At 48.5% G+C, this 26,829-nt stretch overlaps 1 protein-coding gene across 1 annotated transcript in view; it reads left to right on the forward strand.

Moving 5' to 3' along the window:
• Positions 1 to 2,470: 2,470 nt before the first annotated feature.
• LOC307202134 (hydroperoxide isomerase ALOXE3-like) overlaps positions 2,471 to 26,829 on the forward strand; it is a 40,841-nt gene continuing 16,482 nt past the window's right edge. Inside the window, exons 1-7 of the mRNA XM_079951840.1 lie at positions 2,471 to 2,848; positions 13,128 to 13,332; positions 15,022 to 15,106; positions 16,034 to 16,156; positions 20,022 to 20,125; positions 22,888 to 23,060; positions 25,499 to 25,642. Of these exons, the coding sequence (XP_079807966.1) occupies positions 2,702 to 2,848; positions 13,128 to 13,332; positions 15,022 to 15,106; positions 16,034 to 16,156; positions 20,022 to 20,125; positions 22,888 to 23,060; positions 25,499 to 25,642 (981 nt within the window). The 5' untranslated portion in view covers positions 2,471 to 2,701. The remainder of the gene's footprint in view (positions 2,849 to 13,127; positions 13,333 to 15,021; positions 15,107 to 16,033; positions 16,157 to 20,021; positions 20,126 to 22,887; positions 23,061 to 25,498; positions 25,643 to 26,829) is intronic.

Below are 26,829 nucleotides of genomic sequence, written 5' to 3' on the forward strand. Positions count from 1 at the left end.
GGGTGATGGGAGTTGTAGTCCGAAAACAGCTGGGGACCGAAGGTTGGGAAACACTGGTCTAGGCTACCTTGACAGACAAGCTTTCCCTCCAGCTGCAGAAACTGACCAGGAACTCGCCTGCTACATCACCCTCCATAGCCACCAGGTGGCGCGACTGCTTTCCCCCCCTCTGACTGCAGGCCTCTTTTTCGTGTTTTCAAAATTGCTTAAAATTTGGGTATAGAGAGAGAAATGTCTCCCATTCCTGGCAAATGAACCCAGAGCAGGGATTCTTGGGGTACGCTCAGTTTGCTGAACATACAGTAGCCCGAGAAAGCGCATGTACTGAGGCTAAGTTATCTTTCCACAACCGCCAACACTGATGCCGAAATCCAGCATCTCCTGAGCTCTGTGAGTGTGGCTTTCTTCCGAGTGAAGTGTATAGTGCTGGTTTTCAAAGCTATTGTACTACCAACCTTACTACATGCTTGTGGAACATGGACCACTTATAAACACCATCTCTAACTCCTTGAAAGATTCCATCAACGGCGTCTCTAAAAAATTTTACACATCACTTGGGAAGACAGGCGAACTAATATCAGTGTACTGGAAGAAGCAAAGATCACCAATGTCAAAGTGATGATTCTTCAACATCAACTTTGCTGGACTGAGCATGTTGTGCGGATGCCAGATGATCGTCTTCCAAAGTAACTAATCTATTCCAAACTTAAAAATGGAAGGCGTAATGCTGGTGGTCAACAAAAGAGGTTTAAAGACTGTCTCAAGGCAAACCTAAAAATATGTAGTATAAAACCAACAATTGGGAAACACTGGCCTGCAAGCGCTCCAGTTGGAGAACGGCCTTTACCAAAGGTGTCGTGGGCTTTGAAGACACTCGAACTCAGGATGCAAGGGAGAAATGTGCTAAGAGGAAGGCACGCTTGGCAAATCCACACCGTGATCAACTCCTGCCCGGAAACCTATGTCCCCACTGTGGAAGGACGTGTGGGTCCAGAATTGGCCTCCACAGTCACTTACGGACTCATTGCTAAAACCATGTTTATGGATGACAATCTTACTCGGCTACAAGTGATTGCCAAAGAAGAAGACTAACCACAACAGTTGCGTTCTCCCTCCATTGTCAGAAGCAGTAAACTGGGCATTATCGGGATTTCAAAGGTGGAATTGATGTCCGGCGGGGGGGGGGGATTTCCGGAAGGCAATGCCCTGATCTTAGGCAAGTCAATCGAAAAATTGTGTTTTGCGGGGTGCTTTGTCTTAAGAAAAGCTCAACAACTTTCGGGTCTTCCTGAAAACAGCTCTACTGGTTGGGTGGTTTCCTAAGTAAAATCTCCTCCTAAAAAAAGCTCAACAGGGGTGTCCTGGTTTTTACTTTTTGAAACATGGCAACCCTAGAATGTTATTGTTGTTGTCATTTAGTCATTTAGTCGTGTCCGCCTCTTCGTAACCCCCTGGACCAGAGCACGCCAGGCACTCCTGTCTTCCACTGCCTCCCGCAGTTTGGTCAAACTCATGCTGGTAGCTTCGAGAACACTGTCCCACCATCTCGTCCTCCATCATCCCCTTCTCCTTGTGCCCTCCATCTTTCCCAACATCAGGGTCTTTTCCAGGGAGTCTTCTCTTCTCATTAGGAGGCCAAAGACTTGGAGCCTCAGCTTCAGGATCTGTCCTTCCAGTGAGCACTCAGGGCTGATTTCCTTCAGAATGGAGAGGTTTGATCTTCTTGCAGTCCATGGGACTCTCAAGAGTCTCCTCCAACACCAGAATTCAAAAGCATCCATTCTTTGGCGATCAGCCTTCTTTATGGTCCAGCTCTCACTTCACGATCGCTGCCTTGCCGTGGCGAACGGGCTTGAATAACTGAGAGAAGCTATGAGCTATGCCGTGCAGGGCCACCCAAGATGGACAGGTCATAGTGGAGAGTTTTGACCAAACGTGATCCACCTGGAGCAGGAACTGGCAAGCCACTCCAGTATCCCTGCCAAGAAAACCACATGGACAAAGACAACCCTAGGATAGCCATCTTCAAATCTCAAGTTGCAAGAAAAGAGATTCAGACCAAACATTAGGAGGAACTTCTCTGATGGTAAGAGCTGTTCAATAGTGGTGTGGACTCTCTGGAAAGGTAGAAAATTCTCCTCTATTGGAGTTTTTGAAACAAGGGTTGGGTTGCTGTCTGTAGGGGGTCGTACGAGATGACATTTGATGGCACCTTTCAACGACGACAGCGACAATAATGTGAAAAAGTATTGCAACATTCATTTTGCTCCTGCTGTGCTCATCTAAGCCAGCGAGTTTCATGCAACAAGTTGCTTCTGTGTGTTTGCAGGGATGCAGCGATGTCCCAATGAGCCAGAAAGTTATGAAACAGTTACACAATCAGCCGGTGCGGTCTCTGCCTTGGTCTTTCTGCATTTCGTTCTGGGAGCAAATCTGTCTTATTGTCGCCACCGAGCCCAGAAGTGGTCACAGCAGAACTTTTGCAGCCAAGACCCGGGGAATCCGATCTGAGCCACACCCTTCCCATCGCAGCAGCTTCTGCCTGTGGCCTAAACGGCTCTGGAGGAGGGTTGAGAGAGGAGGCGGGGTATTTGTGGGTGCAACAGCCCTCGAGGAGGAGCAGGCGAGGCTGTTCATACCTGCCTTGGCACCGACACCGCACAAACCCGTGCAATCGGAGCCTCGTCTCGCCTCTTCTCAAATGGCTGCTTACAAGGTCCAGGTGGCCACCGGAGACATCTTGCTGGCTGGCACCTACAGCAGCATCTCCATCACCCTGGTGGGGGCTCGTGGGGAGAGCTCCAAGCATCACCTGGACCACCAGGGCAGAGATTTTGTCCGTGGGGCTGTGAGTACCAAGAACGGAGGGGATCAGGGCTGGGGGGGGGGGTTAAGGTGGCAAACCGGGCATCCTCTTGGGGCTGGGGGCATCTCAGGCGAACGCTCCTCACTGCTCGTGGGGCGGGGTAAATGGGCAAGTGGTTGCTTTTTTATAATAATTTTTATTAGTTTTAACATATAAATTATGATACATACCACAAAACTTCACCTCTTATACAATCTTTCTTTCTTTTTTTTCTTTCTTTTTTGGACTTCCATCAGCACCTCTGATGATCCACCGTTTTAACCACTTCATATGCATTTTTTTAATTCATATTGCCTTTAATTATCTTAACTAACCATCCTCCCCTTTATCCATTTTGGCAATCGTTCCAATAATTCTCCTCACCAAACTTCTTGCAAACCTACAAACGTAGTCTGATCATCACAAATACTTTTCAAATAATCTGTAAATTTACACCAGTCTTCTGTGAATTTCTGGTACCGCCGATTTCTAATCTTTCCTGTTAGTTTATCTAATTTTGCATAGTCCATTAATTTCATCCTCCATTCTTTTTTCGTTGGTAATTCTTCTTGCTTCCATTTTTTTGCCAGTAATATTCTTGCTGCTGTTGTTGCATATAAAAACAACTTACATTCCTTTCTATTAATATCACTCCCTACAATGCCCAGTAAAAATGCTTCTGGTTTCTTTATAAATGTGTATTTCAACATTTTTTTCATCTCATTCTATATCATCTCCCAAAAGTTTTTCACCTTTTTAAATTCGGGCAAGTGGTTGCTTCTTGTTTGGGGGTGACAAACGCTGTCGCTTCTAGGTCTCCATGGGAGGAGGTTGCAGGAAAGAAACTGCAAATGCCATGTTTGGGGGAGACTTGGCCAAAGTGTCGTTTGGTGGAGGGCTCTCCCCCCCCCCCCGCCCCTGGTTGGCGTCCGTCTGTCTCGGGAGACAACGAAGGAGTGTGATGTCAAACTGTTGGGGAGTCGCGGCGCCTGCTGCGGCTGCCGTGACCGATACGGGAGAGACATGTTTTGTTGCAGCTGGGGCAGGCGAAGGCGTCCGGTTGTGCTGCTGTGGACACACCACGACGTTTCTTCTCTTGGCGCTTCGCCCAGAGGTCATTGCTCTTCCAGTCACCGCTGTGGGTGCACAATCTGGCTGGTTGTCTCCTGTCGGTTGACTGCAGGAGATGCCCACACGGTGGGGGCTGAAGTGGCCAGGCTTCAGGTCCCGTTTGCAGATGTCTTTGTAACACGGAGTTGGTCTGCCAATGGGCCTGGGGCCTGAAGCCAGATCCCTGCAGGCTCACCAGACCAGTCAGTGGCGTAGCGTGGGTTGTCAGCACCCGGGGCAAGGCAAGTAATTTGCGCCCCCTAACCCGTGGATTTGCGCCCCCAACCCATGGATTTGCGCCCCCTAACCCCCAGATGTTGCGCCCGGTGCGGCCGGCCCCCCCTGCACCCCCACGCTACGCCACTGGCACCAGTAAACTTAGCAAGCAGTGGGAGTTTCTCTCTCTCTCTCTCTTTCTTTTCTTCTCTCTCTCTCCCTCCCTCCCTCCCTCCTTCTCTCTCTCTCTCTCTCCCTCCCTTTCTCCCTCCCTCCCTTTCTCTCTCCCTCCCTCCCCCTCTCTCCCTTCCTCCATCTCTCTCTCTCTCTCTCTCTCTCCCTCCCTCCCTCCCTCCCTCCCTCCCACTCTCTCCCTCCATCTCTCTTTCTCTCTCTCTCTCTCTCTCTCTCTCTCTCTCACACACACACACACACACACACACACTTTTTGCTAGGATCAACTGCCAAGCAGCACTGGACAAGCCTCAAACCACCCAAACATCTTTAATTTTCCCATAATGTTCCTGACTCCGCCTTCATTGGCTCCCAGTATGTTTCCAAGCTCAATTCAAAGTGTTGGTGCTGACCTAGAAAGCCCTAAACAGCTCAGTAGACCTGAAGGAGCGTCTCCACCCCTATCATTCTACCCGGACACGGCAGTCCAGTTCCGAAGGCCTTCTGGCGGTTCCCTCCCTGCGAGAAGCCAAATTACAGGGAACCAGGCAGAGGGCCTTCTCGGTGGTGGCGCCTGCCCTGCGGAACACCCCCCCCCCATCAGATGTCAAGAAAGTAAACAACCACCTGACGTTTAGAAAACATCTGAAGGCAGCCCTGTTTAGGGACGTTTTTAATGTCTGACGTTTTATTGTATTGTTAATCTTTTGTTGGAAGCCGCCCAGAGTGGCTGGGGAACCCAGCCAGATGGGCAGGATATAAATAATATAATAATAATAATAATAATAATAATAATAATAATAATAATAATTACTACTACTATTTCAGGACTGCCAGGCATTTTGGGGGAAAGAAAATGGCCACTGGCCACAGCCTGAGTCAGCTTGTTTGTTTCATAGCAGGATTGCCATTCTAGTACAGTACGGTGGTACCTCGGGTTACAGACGCTTCAGGTTACAGACTCCGCTAACCCAGAAATAGTACCTCGGGTTAGGAACTTTGCTTCAGGATGAGAACAGAAATCATGCGGCAGCAGCGGGAGGCCCCATTAGCTAAAGTGGTGCTTCAGGTTAAGAACAGTTTCAGGTTAAGAACGGACCTCCGGAACGAATTAAGTACTTAACCCGAGGTACCACTGTACTGTAATAATTTTAAAAGAGAAAGGAAGGAGAAAAGGAATACTGGTGACCAGTGTTGGCCCTGATGGACCTTCCTGCGTCTCATAGATGCCCAGCATTGCGCAGAGTGTTCCCGCTGCCGCTACCCCACCTGCCCTGGCAAGTTAACTTCTAGATTTGGCAATTAACATTATTGGCTGAAGTTGTGTCTGCAAGATTTAACAGCGTCCTTTTTGATGCAAGAATGTAAAAGCTCGGGGCACAACTTTCAAAAACTGGGGGGAGGGGAGGATAAAAAATAACACCATCAGAAGAGCCCAGATGTTGTATCTTAGGAGCCTAGTCTAGACTGCTGTTCTCACAGTGGCCAACAAGATGCCCCTCAAGGGAAGCCGCAAACGGGTCCTGAGTGCGAGAACACTCTGCCTTATAATTATAATAATAATAATAATTTTTATGCCTTACCCTCCTTTGCAATGAAGTCTTTGCCACAACACCAGCACACCCTGCTCTCCTTGACCTCCTGCCACTGAGCCTAAAATGCCACGCACTTCTCAAATATTAAATCCATCTTTCTCCCTCATTCCCTCGCTGTCTCCCCCCTCCTCAGCCACCTGGTATTAAATGTGAGATTGTAAGCTCTGAGGGAGCAGGGATCGCACCTCTTGCTCCTCATAAAGAGCCAGGAACATTGACCTTGTGGGACATCGAGCTCAGGAGTAAACCCTACACTAATAATAATAATTTATTATTTGTACCCTGTCCATCTGGCTGGGCCTCCCCAGCCACTCTGGGCAGCTTCCAACAAAGATTAAAAATACATTAAAATGTCACGCATTAAAAACTTCCCTGAACAGGGCTGCCTTCAGATGTCTTCTAAATGTCAGGTAGTTGCTTATCTCTTTGACATCCGATGGGAGGGCGTTCCACAGGGCGGGCGCCACTACCGAGAAGGCCCTCTGCCTGGTTCCCTGTAGCTTTGCTTCTCACAGTGAGGGAACCGCCAGAAGGCCCTCGGCGCTGGACCTCAGTGTCTGGGCAGAACGATGGGGGTGGAGACACTCCTTCAGGTCTACTGGACCGAGGCCGTTTAGGGCTTTAAAGGTCAACACCAACACTTTGAATTGTGCTCGGAAATGTACTGGGAGCAAATGTAGGTCTTTCAAGACCAGTGTTATATGGTCTCAGCGGCTGCTCCCAGTCACCAGTCTAGCTGCCACATTCTGGATTAGTTGCAGTTTCCGGGTCCCCTTCAAAGGTAGCCCCACGTAGAGCACATGGCGGTAGTCCAAGCGGGAGATAACCAGAGCATGCGCCACTCTGGCGAGACAGTGTGCGGGCAGGGAGGGTCTCATCCTGCGTATCAGATGGAGCTGGCAGACAGCTGCCCTGGACACAGATTTGACCTGCGCCTCCATGGACAACTGTGAGTCCAAAATGACTCCCAGGCTGCACATCTGGTCCTTCAGATGCACAGTTACCCCATTCAGGACCAGGGAGTCCTCCACACCTGCCCGCCCCCTGTCCCCCAAAAACAGTACTTCTGTCTTGTCAGGATTCAGCCTCAATCCATTAGCCGCCATCCATCCTCCAACCGCCTCCAGACACTCACACAGGACCTTCACCGTCTTCACTGGTTCCGATTTGAAAGAGAGGTAGAGCTATCCAACTCTCTCTCTCTCTCTCCAGAACCCCTAAAGATTGTCCTTGGGTGGTTATTAGACTGGGAGAGGGTGCTGCAGAAATGGGTGGCATTTTGTGACTTCTAGGCCACCAACTTACCGTATTTTTTGCTCTATAAGACTCACTTTTTCCCTCCTAAAAAGTAAGGGGAGATGTGTGTGCGTCTTATGGAGCGAATGCAGGCTGCGCAGCTATCCCAGAAGCCAGAACAGCAAGAGGGATTGCTGCTTTCACTGCACAGCAATCCCTCTTGCTGTTCTTCTGAGATTCAGAATATTTTTTTTCTTGTTTTCCACCTCCAAAAACTAGGTGCGTCTTGTGGTCTGGTGCGTCTTATAGAGCGAAAAATACAGTAGCTTATGCATGCATGGGACGTAAGAAAATAAGAAGATCCTGCTGTATCAGGCCAAGCTGCATCTAGTCCAACATCCTGTTCTCACAGTGGCCAAGCAGATGCCTGTGAGAAACCAGCGAGCAGGATCCGAGCATGGGAGCAAAACTCTCCCCGCTTGTGTTTTTTGGCAACTGGTCTTCCGAAACATCACTGTCTCCAGCATTGGCAGCAGAGCACAGCCATCGTGGCCAGAAGCCATAGGCAGCCCTCTCCTCCTCTGTGAATTTGCCTCATCCTCTTTTCAAGCCATCTAGGCTGGTGGCAGGGAGTTCCACAGTTGAAGTGGGCGGAAGAGGACTTCATGTGTCCCAAATCTTCCGACTATAAATTCAGTGGCCTCGTTTGCAAAGGCTGGCCTACATAGCGTAAGGAAGAGCTGTTGACCAACTTCTCGTCCTCACGTGTCCTTTCCCAAATGGACAGGGATGCTGTTTGCTCTAGATTACAGTTAAGGGTATTTACCACAAGGCCAGGAGGAGGAGGAGGAGACACAGAGGATCCCAGGAAGAGATAAATTAAATTATTATTATTATTATTATTATTATTATTATTATTATTATTATTTATACCCCACCCATCTAGCCTCCCCAGCCACTCTGGGCGGCTTCGATTGAAACCAAAAATACAATAACCTATTAAACATTAAAAGCTTCCTAAAACAGGGCTGCCTTTAGATGTCTTTTAAAAGTTTGGTAGTTATTTTTCTCTTTGACATCTGCTAGGAGGGCGTTCCACAGGGAGGGCGCCGCCACCGAGAAGGCCCTCTGCCTGGTTCCCTGTAATTTGGCTTCTCGCAGGGAGGGAACCGCCAGAAGGCCCTCGGAACTGGACTGCCGTGTCCGGGTAGAATGATGGGGGTGGAGATGCTCCTTCAGGTCTACTGAGCTGTTTAGGGCTTTCTAGGTCAGCACCAAGGGACGCAGGTGGCGCTGTGGGTTAAAGCCTCAGGGCCTAGGACTTGCCGATCGAAAGGTCGGCGGTTCGAATCCCTGCGGCGGGGTGCGCTCCCGCTGCTCGGTCCCAGCGCCTGCCAACCTAGCAGTTCGAAAGCACCTCCGGGTGCAAGTAGATAAATAGGGACCGCTTACCAGCGGGAAGGTAAACGGCGTTTCCGTGTGCGGCTCTGGCTCGCCAGAGCAGCGATGTCACGCTGGCCACGTGACCCGGAAGTGTCTCCGGACAGCGCTGGCCCCTGGCCTCTTAAGTGAGATGGGCGCACAACCCCAGAGTCTGTCAAGACTGGCCCGTACGGGCAGGGGTACCTTTACCTTTACCTTTAGGTCAGCACCAACACTTTGAATTGTGCTCAGAAACGTACTGGGAGCCAATGTAGGTCTTTCAAGACTGGTGTTATATGGTCTCGGCGGCCGCCCCCAGTCACCAGTCTGGCTGCCGCATTCTGGATTAGTTGTAGTTTCCGAGTCACCTTCAAAGGTAGCCCCACGTAGAGTACATTGCAGTAGTCCAAGCGGGAGATAACCAGAGCATGCACCACTCTGGCGAGACAGTCCGCAGGCAGATAGGGTCTCAGCCTACGTACCAGATGGAGCTGGTAAACAGCTGCCCTGGACACAGATTTGACCTGTGCCTCCATAGACAGCTGTGAGTCCAGAATGACTCCCAGGCTGCGCACCTGGTCCTTCAGGGGCACAGTTACCCCATTCAGGACCAGGGAATCCTCCACACCTGCCCGTCTCCTGTCCCCCAAAAACAGTACTTCTGTCTTGTCAGGATTCAACCTCAATCTGTTAGCCGCCATCCATCCTCCAACTGCCTCCAGACACTCACACAGGACCTTCACCGCCTTCACTGGTTCTGATTTAAAAGAAAGGTAGAGCTGGGTATCATCTGCATACTGATGAACACCCAGCCCAAACCTCCTGATGATCTCTCCCAGCGGCTGCATGTAAATGACGAAAAGCATGGGGGGAGAGGACAGAACCCTGAGGCACCCCACAAGTGAGAGCCCAGGGGTCTGAACACTCATCCCCCCCCACTTTCTGAACACGGCCCAGGAGGAAGGAGCGGAACCACTGTATGACAGTGCCCCCAGCTCCCAGCCCCTCAAGATGGTCCAGAAGGATGTTATGGTCGATGGTATCAAACGCCGCTGAGAGATCCAGCAGAACTAGGAAACAGCTCTCACCTTTGTCCCTAGCCCGCCGGAGATCATCAACCAGTGCGACCAAGGCAGTTTCAGTCCCATGATGAGGCCTGAATCCCGACTGGAAGGGATCCAAATGGTCCGCTTCTTCCAGGCATGCCTGGAGTTGTTCAGCAACCACTCGCTCAATCACCTTGCCCAAGAATGGAAGATTTGAGACTGGGCGATAGTTGGCCATCGTGGCCACATCTAAAGATGGTTTTTTAAGAAGCGGTTTAATAACCGCCTCTTTCAGCGGGTCTGGGAAGGTTCCCTCACGGAGGGAAGCATTCACCACCCCACGAAGCCCATCGCCCAGTCCTTCCCGGCTAGCTTTTATAAGCCAGGATGGGCAAGGATCCAGGAGACAGGTGGTTGGTTTCACTCGTCCAAGCAGCCTGTCCACATCCTCGGAGGTAACAGATTGGAATTGATCCCATGCAACTTGACTAGACAGGTCTCTAGCACTCTCCCGCCCCGGCCCTGTTCCCATGGTGGAGTCTACTTCTTCCCGAATCTGAGCAATTTTATCTGCAAAAAACTTTGCAAAATCATTGCAGGAGAACATGTGGCCCGTACTGGGCCCCGATGTTGCAGGTGGTTCCGCTAAATTGTGAACCACCTGAAAAAGTCTCCTACTGCTGTTTTCTGCAGATGCAATAGAGGCGGTGAAGAAATTCTTCTTCGCCGTCGCTATCGCCACTTGGTAGGTTCGACGTTGAGCTCTAACCTGTGTCCGGTCAGATTCGGAATGAGTTATCCGCCACAGGCGCTCTAGCCGTCTCAACGATTGTTTCATTGCCCTCAGATCCGTGGAAAACCACGGGGCTCTCCGGGCTCCATGCAATCAGAGAGGGCGCTTCGGAGCCAGACAGTCGATAGCCCTGGTTAACTCCGCATTCCAGCGGGCCACCAGGGAATCAGCTGAAAGGCCATCAACATGGGATAAAGCATCCCCTACCACTCTCTGGAAACCATTTGGATCCATTAAGTGGCGGGGGCGGACCATCCGAATCAGTCCCACCTCCCTGCAGAGGGGATGGGTCGCGGAGAAGTCCAGTTGCACCAGGAAGTGATCTGACCATGGCACTTCTTTTGTTTCGCTTTTACTTAGTGTCAGATCACCAACATCCATAGAGGTAAACACCAGGTCCAAGGCATGTCCATGGCTATGGGTTGGGCCAGACTTATTCAGGGACAGCCCCATAGAGGCCATGCTTTCCACGAAGTCCCGAGCGGCCCCTTGTAAGGTCGTGTCGGCATGGATGTTAAAATCCCCTAGGACGACCAAGCTAGGTGTCTCCAGGAGAACATCCGCCACAACCTGAAGCAGCTCGGGCAGGGAATCCTTGGTGCAGCGGGGAGGTCGGTACACCAAAAGGAATCCTGTGCTGCCCCTATTGCCCAACTTCCAGAACATGCACTCGGAAAACTGGGTCTTCCCAATAGGACGCTTGGTGCAAACTAATGACTTCCTAAAAATCACTGCAACCCCCGCTCCCCGCCCACATGAGCTGGGTTGCTGTGCGTAAGAGAAACCCGGTGGACAAGCAGCGGCAAGGACAGGTCCATCTGCCATCTGCTTCATCCAACCAAGTCTCTGTTACACATGCCAGGTCAAGTCCTCCATCCATGATCAAGTCATGGATGGCAGTGGTCTTATGAATCATTGACCTGGCATTGCACAGCAGCACTTTCAGGTCATGTGGGTATCCCTTGCTGATTCTAGTATCCATCCGGTCAGGACCAGACCCGGAGACAGGAATAGTCCTCAGACAACGACTAAACCTGCCCCCTCTGTAATGACATGGTCTAGTCTTAGCGTAACTCCTCCTCCTACCCGTGATCACTGAGATCGGTTGTCCCAGTGCATCCCCCCCTGTGGAACATGCCCCAGCCATTTTGTGGGCTGGGGCCCACTCCCCGGCAGCCCTGACCCCTCCCCTTAAGAACAAAATAACACCTTAAACAAACAAACAAAACCAATAAAACAACAAACAAAACCAATAAAACAATACAAACAAAAAAACTGTAAAAATTACAAAATCAAAAAAATTCCCCAAACCCAACCAAACATCCACCCCCCACCCCACCCCACATACAAAAAATTCAAAAGAAATTTTTAAAAAACATTTTAAAAACCCTCTGTGCCCCTCCAGCAGTAACAGCAACTGCCCTAGTGAGGCCTGCCAGGCTCCACCCTTGGCCAGGTGGTAAGTGGCAAGAGCAGGGCCCTCAGGCACTCACACAGGGGAGTCTTCCTGGGCAGCAGGCAGCAAGCAGTATTAAATTAAAGTACCAACAGTTGGCTTGGAGATGTACACAGGATCGGTCCAAGACATTCTGGCACCTGAGGAGAACCAGGGAACAGCGTCCCCCGCCAATTTAGTGGGATGGAGGTGATGGTGTGGAAGGAATTCTGCTTCCACTGAAAAATTAAGTACAAAACCAGATTTCTAAACACACTACTCCAGGGGCCAGCAAACTTTTTCAGCAGGGGGCCGGTCCACTGTCCCTCAGACCTTGTGGGGGGCTGGACTGTATTTTTTTTTGGGCGGGGGGAATGAACGAATTTCTATGCCCCACAAATAACCCAGAGATGCATTTTAAATGAAAACACACATTCTGCTCAGGTAAAAACACCAGGCAGGACCCACAAATAATCCAGAGATGCATTTTAAACACATTCTACTTATGTAAAAACACAATGATTCCGGGACCGTCCATGGGCCGGCTTTAGAAGGCGATTGGGCCGGATCCGGCCCCCGGGCCTTCGTTTGCCTACCCATGCACTACTCTGTAGCCCCTACACAACGAAATGTGGCATTTTGGGCCCTTAGTGGCCCACCAGGTTTATTTGTTTAACTTGTATGCTTCACCACAGTTTAAGGGGGATGTTGACAACTTGGGACACTTGGGACACATCAAAGTAATCAAGGGCCTAGGAACCAAGCAGGAAATCATTCGATTTAGCCAAATTCCTGCTTTCCAATACCAGTACAGTGGTACCTCGGTTTTCAAGCGCCTCGGAAGCTGAATGTTTCTGTTTTTCAACGCTGAAAACCCAGAAGTAATTGCTTCCGTTTTCAAACGTGCCTGAGCAGTCGAACGGCATGTTGTTTTTGATTTTTCCAATTGAACTTGCAGGCTGCCCTTTGCGCCTCGGTTTTCGAACATTTTGGAAGTCGAACGGTCTTCCGGAATGGATTGCGTTTGAGAACAGAGGTACCACTGTAGCTGAGAGACCTTAGGAAAAGCTACTTTTAGCTCCCTCTCCTCAATCCTGTAATCTGAGCTCTGCTTGAGTGGTGGCCCGAAGTTTTTAGCTGGGTGAAGCGGTGGTTGGAGTAGTATCTCTGTATTTTTCTTCTTCTTCTTTTGCAATCTAGTGCATAGCACTTTCAAAGCTCCCCTTCCAGACCAGGTTATCCTTTGTGTGTCCAGGTGGACGACTACGAGGTGCCGTTCGAACAGGACCTGGGCCCCATCCATCTGATCCGCCTGCACAAGGAGCCCTACTTATTCTTCCCGACGGACAAGTGGTTCTGCAATTTCGTCAGAGTGACGACCCCAAAGGGGGAGACCTACAACTTCCCTTCCTACCAGTGGCTGGAGGGCTCCTGCACCTTGACCCTGAGGGAGGGGGCAGGTACTGTTCCCCTCTTTCCCTTCCCAGGGATTGGGGGGTTGGGTGCTCACTGAACTAAGCAGGACCAAAGCTTTGTGGGTTTTCATTCTGCAGAAGCTGTGCCTGTTTCTTTTGTCTGCGCTGGTTTGCTAATGGTAACCAGAATTATAAAGGGACCGCTGACCATTAGGTCCAGTCGTGACCGACTCTGGGGTTGCAGCACTCATCTCGCTTTATTGGCCGAGGGAACCGGCGTACAGCTTCCGGGTCATGTGGCCAGCATGACCATTGGGCAGCGTGAGGTGGCTGCCTCAGGCGGCACATTCTGAGAGGCGGTGGTGCCCCTCAGCTCTTCCTCCTGAACTCCCTGACCCTCTCCTTGGAGAAGAGAGCTGTGTCTCACACCCCTAGGTAAAGGGACCCCTGACCGTTAAGTCCAGTCGCGGACGACTCTGGGGTTGTGGCGCTCATCTCGCTTTACTGGCCGAGGTAGCCAGCGTTTGTCCACTTCTGCAGACAGTTTTTCTGGGTCATGTGGCCAGCAGAACTAAGCCGCTTCTGGCGAAACCAGAGCAGCGCACGGAAACACCATTTACCTTCCCGCCAGAGTGGCACCTATTTATCTACTTGCACTTTGACATGCTTTCCAACTGCTAGGTTGGCAGGAGCAGGGACCGAGCAACGGGAGCTCACCCCATCGCGGGGATTCGAACCGCCGACCTTCTGATCGGCAAGTCCTAGGCTCTGTGGTTTAACCCACAGCGCCACCAGTGTCCCTACATGCTGTAGTTACTCCTGAATGATGTGCCCTCTCTACATGCCCAGAGATAACCATTCCAATTACAGTTTCCATGGATGAATCCATGACGATTCTATGAATAGGTGTTTGTGCGCAAGAGAAAGCAAGAGAGAGCAAGATGTCTCAAGCCTGGGAAGAAATTCATTCCCATTCGCACATTAAGGCAGATTTTTTTTGTGATTTGCCCTTTCCTAAGTGCAAACTGATGCGCAGCTGCCCTTCGAAATTTGCACTTCTCTGATCTTTTGCAATGCAGTCAAGCAATGTGTCTGAAATTGCACGTGTCGGAGAAAACAGCGTTGCGGAAATGTTTGTACGAGGCCAAACCATACGCAAAGAGGGAGTGTTTCACATTAACATGAGTTTTCATGAGGTCTTGTGTTTTTGCTCTAACTTGCAAACTGGTGTGGAAATATGGAGGGGCTGAGCTTAAGCCTGGAAAAATGAAGAAGCAAGCAAAATTGACATAGTCTCCCATCACGGATCGAGCCCCTCATTTGCCTGCTAGCTATAGTTCTGGTTGGGACGCGAGTGGCGCTGTGGGTTAAACCACAGAGCCTAGGACTTGCCGATCAGAAGGTTCGAAAGCACGTCAAAGTGCAAGTAGATAAATAGGTACCGCTCCGGCGGGAAGGTAAACAGCGTTTCCGTGCGCTGCTCTGGTTCGCCAGAAGTGGCTTAGTCATGTTGGCCACATGACCCGGAAGCTGTACGCCGGCTCCTTCAGCCAATAAAGCGAGATGAGCGGCGCAACCCCAGAGTCGGCCACGACTGGACCTAATGGTCAGGGGTCCCTTTATCTTTACAGCATGTTAGTGGCAGGGCTTTGCTAGCCTTCTCACTTGGCTCATTAGATTAATTACCATTTACCTGGTCTCCTTTTCTCTCTCTCTCTATCTCTGCCCCTCCAGCCAAAACGGTTTCCGATGACAAAGGAAACCCCCAACTCGTGGAGCATCGCAAGGAAGAGCTAAAGAAACGGCAGGAATCCTATGGGTCAGTAAATCACATCCCTTTAGGCTGAGGTGGGGGCAGGGAACCTCTGGCCCTCGGGAAACGCATGCGGCCCTCCATTGCCTCTCTTTGTGGCTCCTAGAACTCTCTCCACAAGCCATGACCTCTCTCCTACGTTGCATCCCTTACTGGCCCTGGCGGCCACCTTCCTTGAGAGCTTTTCCCTGGCAGGATTTATTGAGTCCATGCTTGTTGTTTTTTAATCTACTGGGTTCTCCACAGAAATGGTGATTGCTTCATAAATAAGATGGGATGGCATTTTGAGGCGGACGGTGTCGCATGAGCACCGCGGAAAGCTTGCACACGCGAACAGGACCAAGTCCACAATGAACTGCCACGCGGACTTGGAATCATACCATTAGCTCAGCAGGGCTAAAAGTCCATTTCGATATCCTGTGGCAATGAGTTCCATAGCTGACTTTTTTTAAAAAAAATGCTTTTTATTGAATTTTTCACAAACATAAATAAAACTTGATCTTTTACAGTCATCATTTTATGTCATCTTATTTACACTGCGTAAATTCACGCCCAGACTTCCTTCCTTCCCTGCTTCGGTTTTCTTAATATATATCTTCTCTTGCAGATTCTTATTTATCTTCTATACACATCACAGGATTTATGTTAACCCTGCTACAGTTTTCAGACTTCTACAGTTAATTCTTATGTATGCAACAAATTTACCCCACTCTTCTTCAAACTTTGTCCTTTTTTGGTCTCGACTTTTATAAGTCATTTTAGCTAATTCTGTACACTCAAAAAATTTAGCCTGCTACTCCATTACCGTTGGGGTCTCCTGTAATTTCCACTTTTGAGCCACGAGGATCCTACCATAGCTGACTTCTGAGTTGATCAAAGATGGATTTCCTTCTGGGTGACCCCCCTCCCCTGGCTGTTCTTTGTTTGCTGCAGCTGGAAGGAGTATGCCCCAGGTTGGCCGAGGTGCGTCGACGCGAAAAGCACCGATGATCTGGATTCCAATTCGAAGTACTTGTTCACCAAGTCCTCTGTCTTTGCCATGCGCACCGTCAAATCGTGAGTTGCTTTGGCTGTGGGGCTTGCTTGGATCGGGAGCAGGGGGTGGGATCCACAGCTCAATTTTATCATAATTTGGGGGAGAGAGAGAAAGAGAGAGGGGCGGCGGCTGTGATTTCACTCTCAAATTTGTCAGAAGCTGAAAATGAAATTAAGATGGCGGACCGAAACATCACTTTCGGTGTGGCTTCGTCCATTTTTTGGCACAGGTTCAGACGCCTCTCGAGATATTGTCTCCAAACTCAGCACGATGATTTCCAAGGTGGGGTGGTGTTCCTTGTCGATGTTTTTGATGCTGGCGGCCATTTTGATTCAAGATGGTGGACAGAACCTTGACTTTGGCATGGCATCCCCCACTTTTTGCCCTGGTTCAGCAGCCTATTGAGATATACCCACCAAACGTGAGGGTTCTCAGGGCAGTCGAGGACATTTAGCTGCCGTGCGCCCTTTGGCGGAATAAACCGTGACGTTGACCTAACTTCACCCGATTTTAGGCATGGCTGGTCCAAATTCACAAATTACGCTACCCATTTAAAAATACCAATGTTCCTTGTTTTCTAAAGAAGTTCCAGGTGCTCCCCACTAGTTAAAAAAAACTAAAGTAAGAAAAAAATGGGGACCAGAAACAGATTTTTAGCACAGATACCTTGGTTCTCAAAATTAATCCGTTCCAGAAGTCCATTCCAAAACCAAAGCATTCCAAAACCAAGGTGTGCTTTCCCATACAAAGTAATGCAAAACGGATTAATCCATTCCAGACTTTTAAAAACAACCCCTAAAACAAAAATTTAACATGAATTTTACTATCTAACGAGACCACTGATCTATAAAATGAAGGCAATAATCAATGTACTCTACTATAAAATAAATGAGACAGTATTGTAGATGATAAAAATTAAAATTAAAAAAAAATCTTACCTGCACTGATGATGGTCATTATTTGGATGGGGGGCTTTTATCCATTTCCGCAGCCACACAATCAATCAATCAATCAATCAATCAATCAATCAATCAGTAGCTGAACTGGGTTCCACACAGTCACAAAAACAAATGAACCGAAAAAGCCTCAAAAACAAAAATGCAAAATACCGTATTTTTTGCTCTATAAGACTCACTTTTTCCCTCCTAAAAAGTAAGGGGAGATGTGTGTGCGTCTTATGGAGCGAATGCAGGCTGCGCAGCTATCCCAGAAGCCAGAAGAGAAAGAGGGATTGCTGCTTTCACTGCGCAGTGATCCCTCTTGCTGTTCTGGCTTCTGGGATTCAGAATTTTTTTTCTTGTTTTCCTCCTCCAAAAACTAGGTGCATCTTATGGTCTGGTGCGTCTTATAGGGTGAAAAATATGGTAAATAGCAATCACAAAAGCGCCAAACTTAATCCGTTCCGGAAGTCCGTTTGACTTCCAAAGTGTTCAAAAACCAAAGCGCAGCTTCTGATTGGTGCAGGCGCCCCAGAAACAATAGAGTGGTACGTCAGGTTACATACGCTTCAGGTTACAGACTCCGCTAAACCCAGAAATAGTGCTTCAGGTTAAGAACTTTGCTTCAGGATGAGAACAGAAATCGTGCTCCGGCGGCGCGGCAGCAGCAGGAGGCCCCATTAGCTAAAGTGGTGCTTCAGGTTAAGAACAGTTTCAGGTTAAGTACGGACCTCCGGAACGAATTAAGTACTTAACCCGAGGTACCACTGTAGCTGACAACCACATCGGATGTTCAACTTCTGAAAAACTTTCAAAAACCGGAACACTTACTTCCGGGTTTTCAGGAACCAAGGCGTTTGAGAACCAAGGTACCACTGTACTGCTGTTTGAGCTGAGGCCCATTGTGTGCTTTGATCATGCCAAGGCCTCTGAGCTGGTATGGAGTTGGCAGCCTCCTTCCTACCGCCTCACTCCATCCCAAGCAAACAGGTGAACCATCCCGTTCCCCAGGAGCGCCACATTTCACAATCCCAGGGCACCTCCGCTTTTTTCAACCCACACTGCCCAGGCAGCCCTGCCTGAGAGCAGCGATGCAATCAGTGCCTCTTGCCTAACCTGTCCATCTGGGCCAGAGAGGTTTGGAAATGGAGACTTGGCTGAGCCACCTGCAGTTTTCCTCCCACCTTTCAGGAAAGTTTCACGGTTCACAGCGACAAAACACCAAGAAGAATTCCTGCCCCTGCGCTCTGTGCCTCCTTCACTCTCCTCATCATTTCCAACACTCTGGGCAGCAAGTTCGAGAGACCGGGCTGCTTTGAGGAGAGAAACACGAGGCAGATGGATAGTTTTAGACGCCAGAGACTTAAAGACCTGGTGGTGGTGTAGTGGTTAGAGCGCTGGCCTAGGACCTGGGGAGAGACCAGGGTTCAAATCCCCACTTGGCCGTGAATAATAATAATACAGTGGTACCTCGCAAGACGAATGCCTCGTAAGACGAAAAACTCGCAAGACGAAAGAGTTTTTCGTTTTTTGAGTTGCTTCGCAAGACGAATTTCCCTATGGGCTTGCTTCGCAAGACGAAAACGTCTTGCAAGTTTGTTTCCTTTGTCTTGCAAGTTTGTTTCCTTTTTCTTAAAACCGTGCATTCAGGGGGTGCAGTTGCGACTTGACTTCGAGGAGCAACTCATAGCACGCGGTGTGGTAGCCTTTTTTGAAGTTTTTGAAGACTTTGGTGATTTTTGAAGCTTTTCCAAAATCCGTGCTTCGCAAGACGAAAAAATCGCAAGACGAAAAAACTCGCAGAACGAATTAATTTCGTCCTGCGAGGTGCCACTGTAATTTATTATTTGTACCACGCCCATCTGGCTGGGTTTCCCCAGCCACTCTGGGCGGCTTCCAACAAAGATTCAAAATACATTAAAATGTCACACATTAAAAACTTCCCTTCAGATGTCTTCTAAAAGTCAGATAGTTGTTTATTTCCTTGACATCTGCTGGGAGGGTGTTCCACAGGGCGGGCGCCACCACCAAGAAGGCCCTCTGCCTGGTTCCCTGTAACTCGGCTTCTTGCAGTGAGGGAACCGCCAGAAGGCCCTCGGAGCTGGACCTCAGTGTCCGGGCAGAACGATGGGGGTGGAGATGCTCCTTCAGGTATACTGGGCCGAGGCCGAAACCAGTCACTGCCTCTGGGTCTACTGGGTAAAGTCTACTGGGATAAATTTTATCGTTAGATATAGGCAATAAGACATCTTGCTAGCCGAACCCCACATATCAAACTTTCTGATGGTTCACGCTGGCATAACTGCCCACTGAGAGATGCCTATAAAAAAGTCCCTTCCATTTCCACAGACATTTAATTATCCAACTTTAAGGAAAACATCGCAGATTTTCTGACCAATCAAATGCATGCCTGTGCCCTCCTGGCTTTGTTCAGTAACGCCACCTGCTGGCGTTTCCTGGAAATTAAATAGGGCATGGCATGCAAGATGTGGTTGACTCATATGGAGAAAAGGTAAAGGTAAAGGGACTCCTGACCATTAGGTCCAGTCGTGGCCGACTCTGGGGTTGCGGCGCTCATCTCGCTTTACTGGCTGAGGGAGCCGGCGTACAGCTTCTGGGTCATGTGGCCAGCATGACTAAGCCGCTTCTGGCGAACCAGAGCAGCGCACGGAAACGCCGTTTACCTTCCCGCCGGAGTGGTACCTATTTATCTACTTGCACTTTGATGTGCTTTCAAACTGCTAAGTTGGCAGGAGCAGGGGCTGACGAAAGGGAGCTCACCCTGTGGCGGGGATTCGAACCACCAACCTAGGCTCTGTGGTTTAACCCACAGCGCTACCCACGTCCCCATATGGAGAAAAGCAGGGTGCAATTGTTGGAGAAAAGCAGGGTGCAATTGTTAGATTTCGAAGCTGTCCCCCTCACTGATTGTGCTCCTTCCCCTCAGGGAACTTGAGATGCGGCTGAAAGGCTTCAACAACCTGGCGGAGTCGTGGAAGAACCTGGATGACATTCGCAGAGTCTTTTGGTTCATGAAAACACCTGTCACAGGTGAGTCTCCTCCCTGCCCTGAGCAGGAAAAAGCAGCTGGATCCGACCAAAAGTGGACAATAAATGACCCATTCTCCCTGACCACCACTCCCGCCACTCGCTGCCTAAGGATAATTTAACTTCAGGATTTAAATATGCACGGCACTCCTTTTAAATATACAAGGTGTGACCGGAAAGTTCGGTGAATGGTCACAGAAATTGGACAGCGAGAAATATTCGAACATACAGTGGAACCTTGATTCTCAGAATTAATCCATTCCGGAAGTCCATTCCAAAACCAAAGCGTTCCAAAACCAAGGCACGCCTTCCCATAGAAAGTAACGCAAAATGGATTAATCTGTTCCAGACTTTTAAAAATAACCCCTAAAACAGCAATTTAACATGAATTTTACCATCTAACGAGACCATTGATACATAAAATGAAAGCCATGTTCAATGTACTATAAAATAAATAAAACAGTATTGTAGATGATAAAAATTAAAATTAAAAAAAAATTACCTACATTGATGATAGTCATTGTTTGGATGGGGGGCTTTTATCCATTTCTGCAGTCAGTCAGTCACTCACTCACTCACTCACTCAATCAATCAATCAATCAATCAATCAATCAGTAGTCACTCAGTCAATCAACCCATTAATCAGTAGCTGAACTGAGTCCACACAGTCACAAAAACAAATTAACTGAAAAAACCTCAAAACAAAAAACCCAAAATAATTAGCAAAAACAAAAGACCAAATATAAGCTCCAAGTATCACTTTAGAACACTGCAATCAGAAACGGAAGGCTTGAATTACAATGGGGGGGGGGACGCAAATTAGCAGCGCAACAGGAAACACAGGGGGATGCAAAACGGAGCATGTTCGGCTTCCGAAAAAAAGTTCAAAAACTGGAACACCTACTTTTGGTGTTGCAGTGTTCGGGTTCCAAGTTGTTTGTGAACTAAGCTGTTCGAAAACCAAGGTACCAGCGTAGAACCTTACAGGCCTTCAGAGTAGCCCCCCTCTGACACAATGCACAGTTGACAACATTTGTAGAACTGTTGGAAACTTCTGGAGAAGTCCTCTTTTCGTACTGCTTTCAGTTCCCTCGTCACAGCAGCTTGGATGTGTGAAATGTTGGGAAACCTGTGCCCTTTCCGTGCAGATTTCAGTTTTGGAAAAAGAAATAAATCTGGTGGGGCCAGATTGGAAGATAATGGAGGGTGGAACAACTCAGTAACCTCAGTAGCAATTTCACGTGGAATATGCCATTCTTCCGCCATCATTTGGACACACAAACTATGTCACAAACCCTGTCAACATTTGCCACCCTTCACAGAAACCACGTTCGAGTTACAGCTTCATCTCCCTGCACAATTGTGAGCATTATGTGGGTTTCCGATGCCAATTGTATGTTTTTGAATATTTCCTGCTGTCCGGTTTCTGTGACCATTCACCGAACTTTCCGGTCACGCCTTGTACGTTGTTGTTTAGTCGTTTAGTCATGTCCGACTCTTCGTGATTCCATGGACCAGAGCACGCCAGGCACTCCTGTCTTCAACTGCCTCCCGCAGTTTGGTCAGACTCATGCTGGTCGCTTCGAGAACACTGTCCCACCATCTCGTCCTCCGTCATCCCCTTCTCCTTGTGCCCTCCATCTTTCCCCACATCAGGGTCTTTTCCAGGGAGTCTTCTCTTCTCATGAGGTGGCCAAAGTCATGGAGCCTCAGCTTCAGGATCTGTCCTTCCAGTGAGCACTCAGGGCTGATTTCCTTCAGAATGGAGAAGTTGGATCTTCTTGCAGTCCATGGGACTCTCAAGAGTCTCCTCCAGCACCAGAATTCAAAAGCATCCATTCTTTGGCGATCAGCCTTCTTTATGGTCCAGCTCTCACTTCCATACATCACTACTGGGAAAACCAGAACTTTAACTATACGGACCTTTGTTGGCAAGGTGATGTCTCTACCTTATACGTACATTCCTTTAAATAAATAAAAATGGAACAGAGCTGAGACTGCATGAAGAGTCCTGGTAGATCAGGGCAAATGCCTAGCTATGCCCTCATCCTGTACCCACAGTGGCCGCTCAGAAGTCCCCAGGCAAGTGGTGTGAGGTAATAGCCCTCTCCTGCTGTCGTTTCCCAGAAGCTGTTATGGAAAGGTAGACTGTCTCTAAAGAGGGAGGTTCTATTTGGCCATAATGACTAATAGCCATTGGCAGACCCCCTCCTCCCTCAATTGTCTAATCCTTTAAAGCTGTCTAACCTAATAATAATAATAATAATAATAATAATAATAATAATAATAATAAATTTTATTTATACCCCGCCCTCCCCGGCCAGAGCTGGGCTCAGGGCGGCTAACACCAGTAAAATTACAGTAAAAACATAATGGGGGGGGGGACCGACCAATTTAAAATACAGGTTAAAATGCAATTTAAAATGCAGCCTCATTTTAAAAGTAGCCCATAGAACAAAACCATAAGGGGAGGTTTTGAGACTGAGTCCAAACCAAAGGCCAGGTGGAACAGCTCTATCTTGCAGGCCCTGCAGAAAGATGTCAAGTCCCTCAGGGCCCTAATCTCTTGTGACAGCATTCCACCAAGCCGGGGCCAGTACTGAAAAGGCCCTGGCCCTAGTTAAGACCAATCTAGCCACCTTCCGACCTTCAAAATGTTGTCATTTGTGGACCTTACGGTCCTCCGCGGGGCATACCAGCAGTATACAAATTTAGCAGTATACAAATTAGATAATCAATAATCAATACTTTTTACTCTGCCTCAGAGTACGTCACAGAGCACTGGATGGACGATGAATTCTTTGGCTACCAGTATCTGAACGGTGTGAATCCGGTCGTGATCAAGAAATGCCCCGCGATCCCTGATAACTTTCCAGTGACCCCGGAGATGGTGGCTGGAAGCCTGGGGAAATCAACCAGCCTCCAGGAGGAGCTGAAGGTAAACACTCATGTTTGATCATCGCAAGAGACCACCTGCCCCCCCGCAAAATGGTGGATGAAACCTTGGATGTGTAAGAGCTGCGTTCAAGTCCTGCCTTTTCGCTCTGCGGCCTTGAGAAAGCCTTTCGGGCTTGGTTTTCCCTGGTGTAAGACAGAAATAACAGTGACCTCAGCAAGATAGCTCATTTGGTAGAGAATAATAATAAGAATAGTAATAATAGTAATTTATTTATACCCCGCCCTTCCTGGTTCAGAAAACCGGGCTCAACAAATTTAAAACACTTAATTGATGAACAAAAGACAGCATAAAATGCAGTATAAAACATGAATAACAATAAATTCAGAATTCAAAAATCAATTTGGGGGAAAATCCATCCAATAAACATTAGATGATCACCAGGGCTAGCTGGCTAAATTAGTCCTACTTGGGCCAGTGAGGAGACCAGGGGAGAATTAGCTGTGGGATCCCAGAGCGGGTAATCTTCATAAAAAGGGGAGGGAAGGAAGGCACTTAAACTCCGGGTCACGGGTTCAAGAGCTACGCTGGGTGGAGCGTTCTTTCATATGTGGTGGAAGTATACAAGGATAAAAGAGAATTGGGAAATAATCCAAAAAAAATTGAAAAAAATGTTTAAAAGTACAACCAGAGAGTCCTTTTTTGTGTGAATAATTCAGATGGAAATTCCCAGGTGTCAAAAAAGGTTACACTGGTGCCTCACAAGACGAAATTAATCCGTTCCGTGAGGCTCTTCGTCTAGCAGTTTTTTCGTCTTGCGAAGCAAGCCCATTGACAGCTTAGCGGATTAGCGCTATTAGCGGTTTAGCGGCTTTTAGCGGATCAGCTGTTAAGCGGCTTATCAGCGGATCAGCTGATAAGCGGCTTAGGGCTTAGGAAAAGGGGGGGGAAAGAGGGAAAAACCCGCAGGAACTCGCAAGACATTTTCATCTTGCGAAACAAGCCCATAGGGAAATTCGTTTTGCGAAGCGCCTCCAAAACGGAAAACCCTTTCGTCTAGCGGGTTTTCCGTCTTGAGAGGCGTTCGTCTTGCGGGGCACCACTGTATTTATATGTATGCCACTACTGCGGCCTGTGTTTTGTTGGCCCCAAAATGGAAAAGGAGCGAGGTTCCAACTAAAGAAGAACAACAACTTAAGCTGATGAAATATGCGCAGCTTGCAGACTTAACATATAGAATAAGAGAACAAGAAGAACATTGGAAAACGTTTATCAAATACATGGGGGGGAATTGTGTACACGTGAAAACGCTGGCAGCATTAAGATAAATTCAACAGTGTAAATGAGTTTTGATGGATGGAATAATGGAATACTGAACTGTTTAGTTTTTGTAAAATATGCAGGGATTTATGATATGCAAAATGAACCGTGGAAAGAGAAGAAGGTATTTTAAGGATGTTTAAAGGAGTATTCTAAACTGTAAAACAGAAAAATTAATAAAAATTATATATACTGTATTTTTTCATGTATAAGACTTGGTTTCCCCCCTTAAAATAATGTCAAAAATTAGGGGGCATCTTATACACGGATACATCTCCCCCCATTTTCTTAAATCTGAGTCCCCCAAAATAGGGGGGGGATCTTATACATGGGGGCGTCTTATGGATGGAAAAATACAGTATATACCCATGCTGGGCAAAAAGATTTCTGCATTGCTGGGGGTTGGACTAGATGACCGTCAGGGTCCCTTCCAATTCTATGATTCTGCCTACGGTTAGCGGGGGGAAATGCAACACTAATGTTTTCACTGTAACAGCTAGCTGTAGGATTGTGAAATATACTCAGAGCCGAGAGTGGATTTCATACTCTTTATTCAGCTCATAGTGGAAGGAGGAATGAAAGTTCCCCCAAAGTATCTGCTTTATATACATTATTTACGTGATTGGCTAACTCCGGAATTCTCCTGTAGGCCAATCAGGTTGTGGATTCACTTCCACCTGGAGCTGGATTGGGTGGCTCCTGCAGACCAATCATACTGCTGCATTGTTCTAGGGCCAATCAGACTGCTGTATTCTGAATCCTATTGTTCTAGGACCAATCAGACTGCTGCATTCTGAATCCTATTGTTCTAGGGCCAATCAGACTGCTGCATTCTGAATCCTATTGTTCTAGGACCAATCAGACTGCTGCATTCTGAATCCTATTGTTCTAGGACCAATCAGACTGCTGCATTCTGAATCCTATTGTTCTAGGGCCAATCAGACTGCTGCATTCTGAATCCTATTGTTCTAGGGCCAATCAGACTGCTGCATTCTGAATCCTATTGTTCTAGGACCAATCAGACTGCTGCATTCTGAATCCTATTGTTCCAGGACCAATCAAACTGCTGCATTTTGGATCCTATTCAACTCAGTACATAACTGATTGATTCACTGCGTCTCGCTCAACCCGGTCCATCTCTTTCTCCGCCTCTCCCACAGAAAGGAAACATCTTCATCACCGACTACAAGATCCTCGAGGGCATCCCCACCTGCAAACTGAACGGGAAGCGCCAGTATCTGGCAGCCCCGCTCTGCCTGCTGCACCTCAACCCTAAAGGCCAGATGATGCCCTTAGCCATTCAGGTAACAGGAGGCTTCTTGCTTGTTGCATCCTGACTCAAAAGCCATCTGCATGGGACCGGAAGCATTGCAAATGTCCTTGCGGCGGAGGGCAGATCACCACATCCACCAGATCACCCCAGGGGCACCCCGGCTAAACGTTGGAAGCCAGCCCAGACACCGATTCTGAGTTTACACCGTGCTTTTACATCCTTCAAGCTAGACAGGTCTAACCTGGAGTATTTGCCGGCATCCCTCTGTCTCAGGAGACAATGGAGGAGCGCAATTTTGGGGGTGGAGTCAAACTGTTGGGGAGCTACGGCGCCTGCTGTGGCTGTAGAGAGCGATGAGGGAGAGACATGTTTTGTGGCAGCTGGGGCAGAGGAAGGGGTCCAGTTATGGGGGACCAGGGGAGGGGCGATACCACTGTAATAATAATAATAATAATAATAATAATAATAATAATAATAATAATATTTATTTATACCCTGCCCATCTGGACTGCTTCCAACAAAATATTAAAAACACTATAAAACACCAGACATTAAAAAACTTCCCTAAACAGGGCTGCCTTCAGATGTCTTCTAAAAGTCAGATAGTTGTTTATTTCCTTGACAACTGGCGGGAGGGCGTTCCACAGGGCGAGCGCCACCACCGAGAAGGCCCTCTGCCTGGTTCCCTGTAACTTGGCTTCTCGCAGCGAGGGAACCACCAGAAGGCCCTCACAGCTGGACCTCAGTGTCCGGGCTGAACAATGGGGGTGGAGACGCTCCTCCAGGTATACTGGGCCGAGGCCGTTTAGGGCTTTAAAGGTCAACACCAACACTTTGAATTGTGCTCGGAAACATAATGGGAGCCAATGCGGATCTCTCAGGACTGGTGTTATGTGGTCTCGGCGGCCGCTCCCTGTCACCAGTCTAGCTGCCGCATTCTGGATTAGTTGTAGTTTCCGGGTCACCTTCAAAGGTAGCCCCACGTAGAGCGCATTGCAGTAGTCCAAGCGGGAGATAACCAGAGCATGCACCACTCTGGCGAGACGGTCTGCGGGCAGGGAGGGTCTCATCCTGCGTACCAGATGGAGCTGGTAGACAGCTGCCCTGGACACAGAACTGACCTGTGCCTCCATGGACAGCAGTGAGTCCAAAATGACTCCCAGGCTGCGCACCTGGTCCTTTGGGGGCACAATTACCCCATTCAGGACCAGGGAGTCC

The sequence above is a fragment of the Podarcis cretensis genome (genome assembly GCF_951804945.1).
Source record: "Podarcis cretensis genome assembly, chromosome: 13".
Lineage (NCBI taxonomy): Eukaryota > Metazoa > Chordata > Lepidosauria > Squamata > Lacertidae > Podarcis > Podarcis cretensis.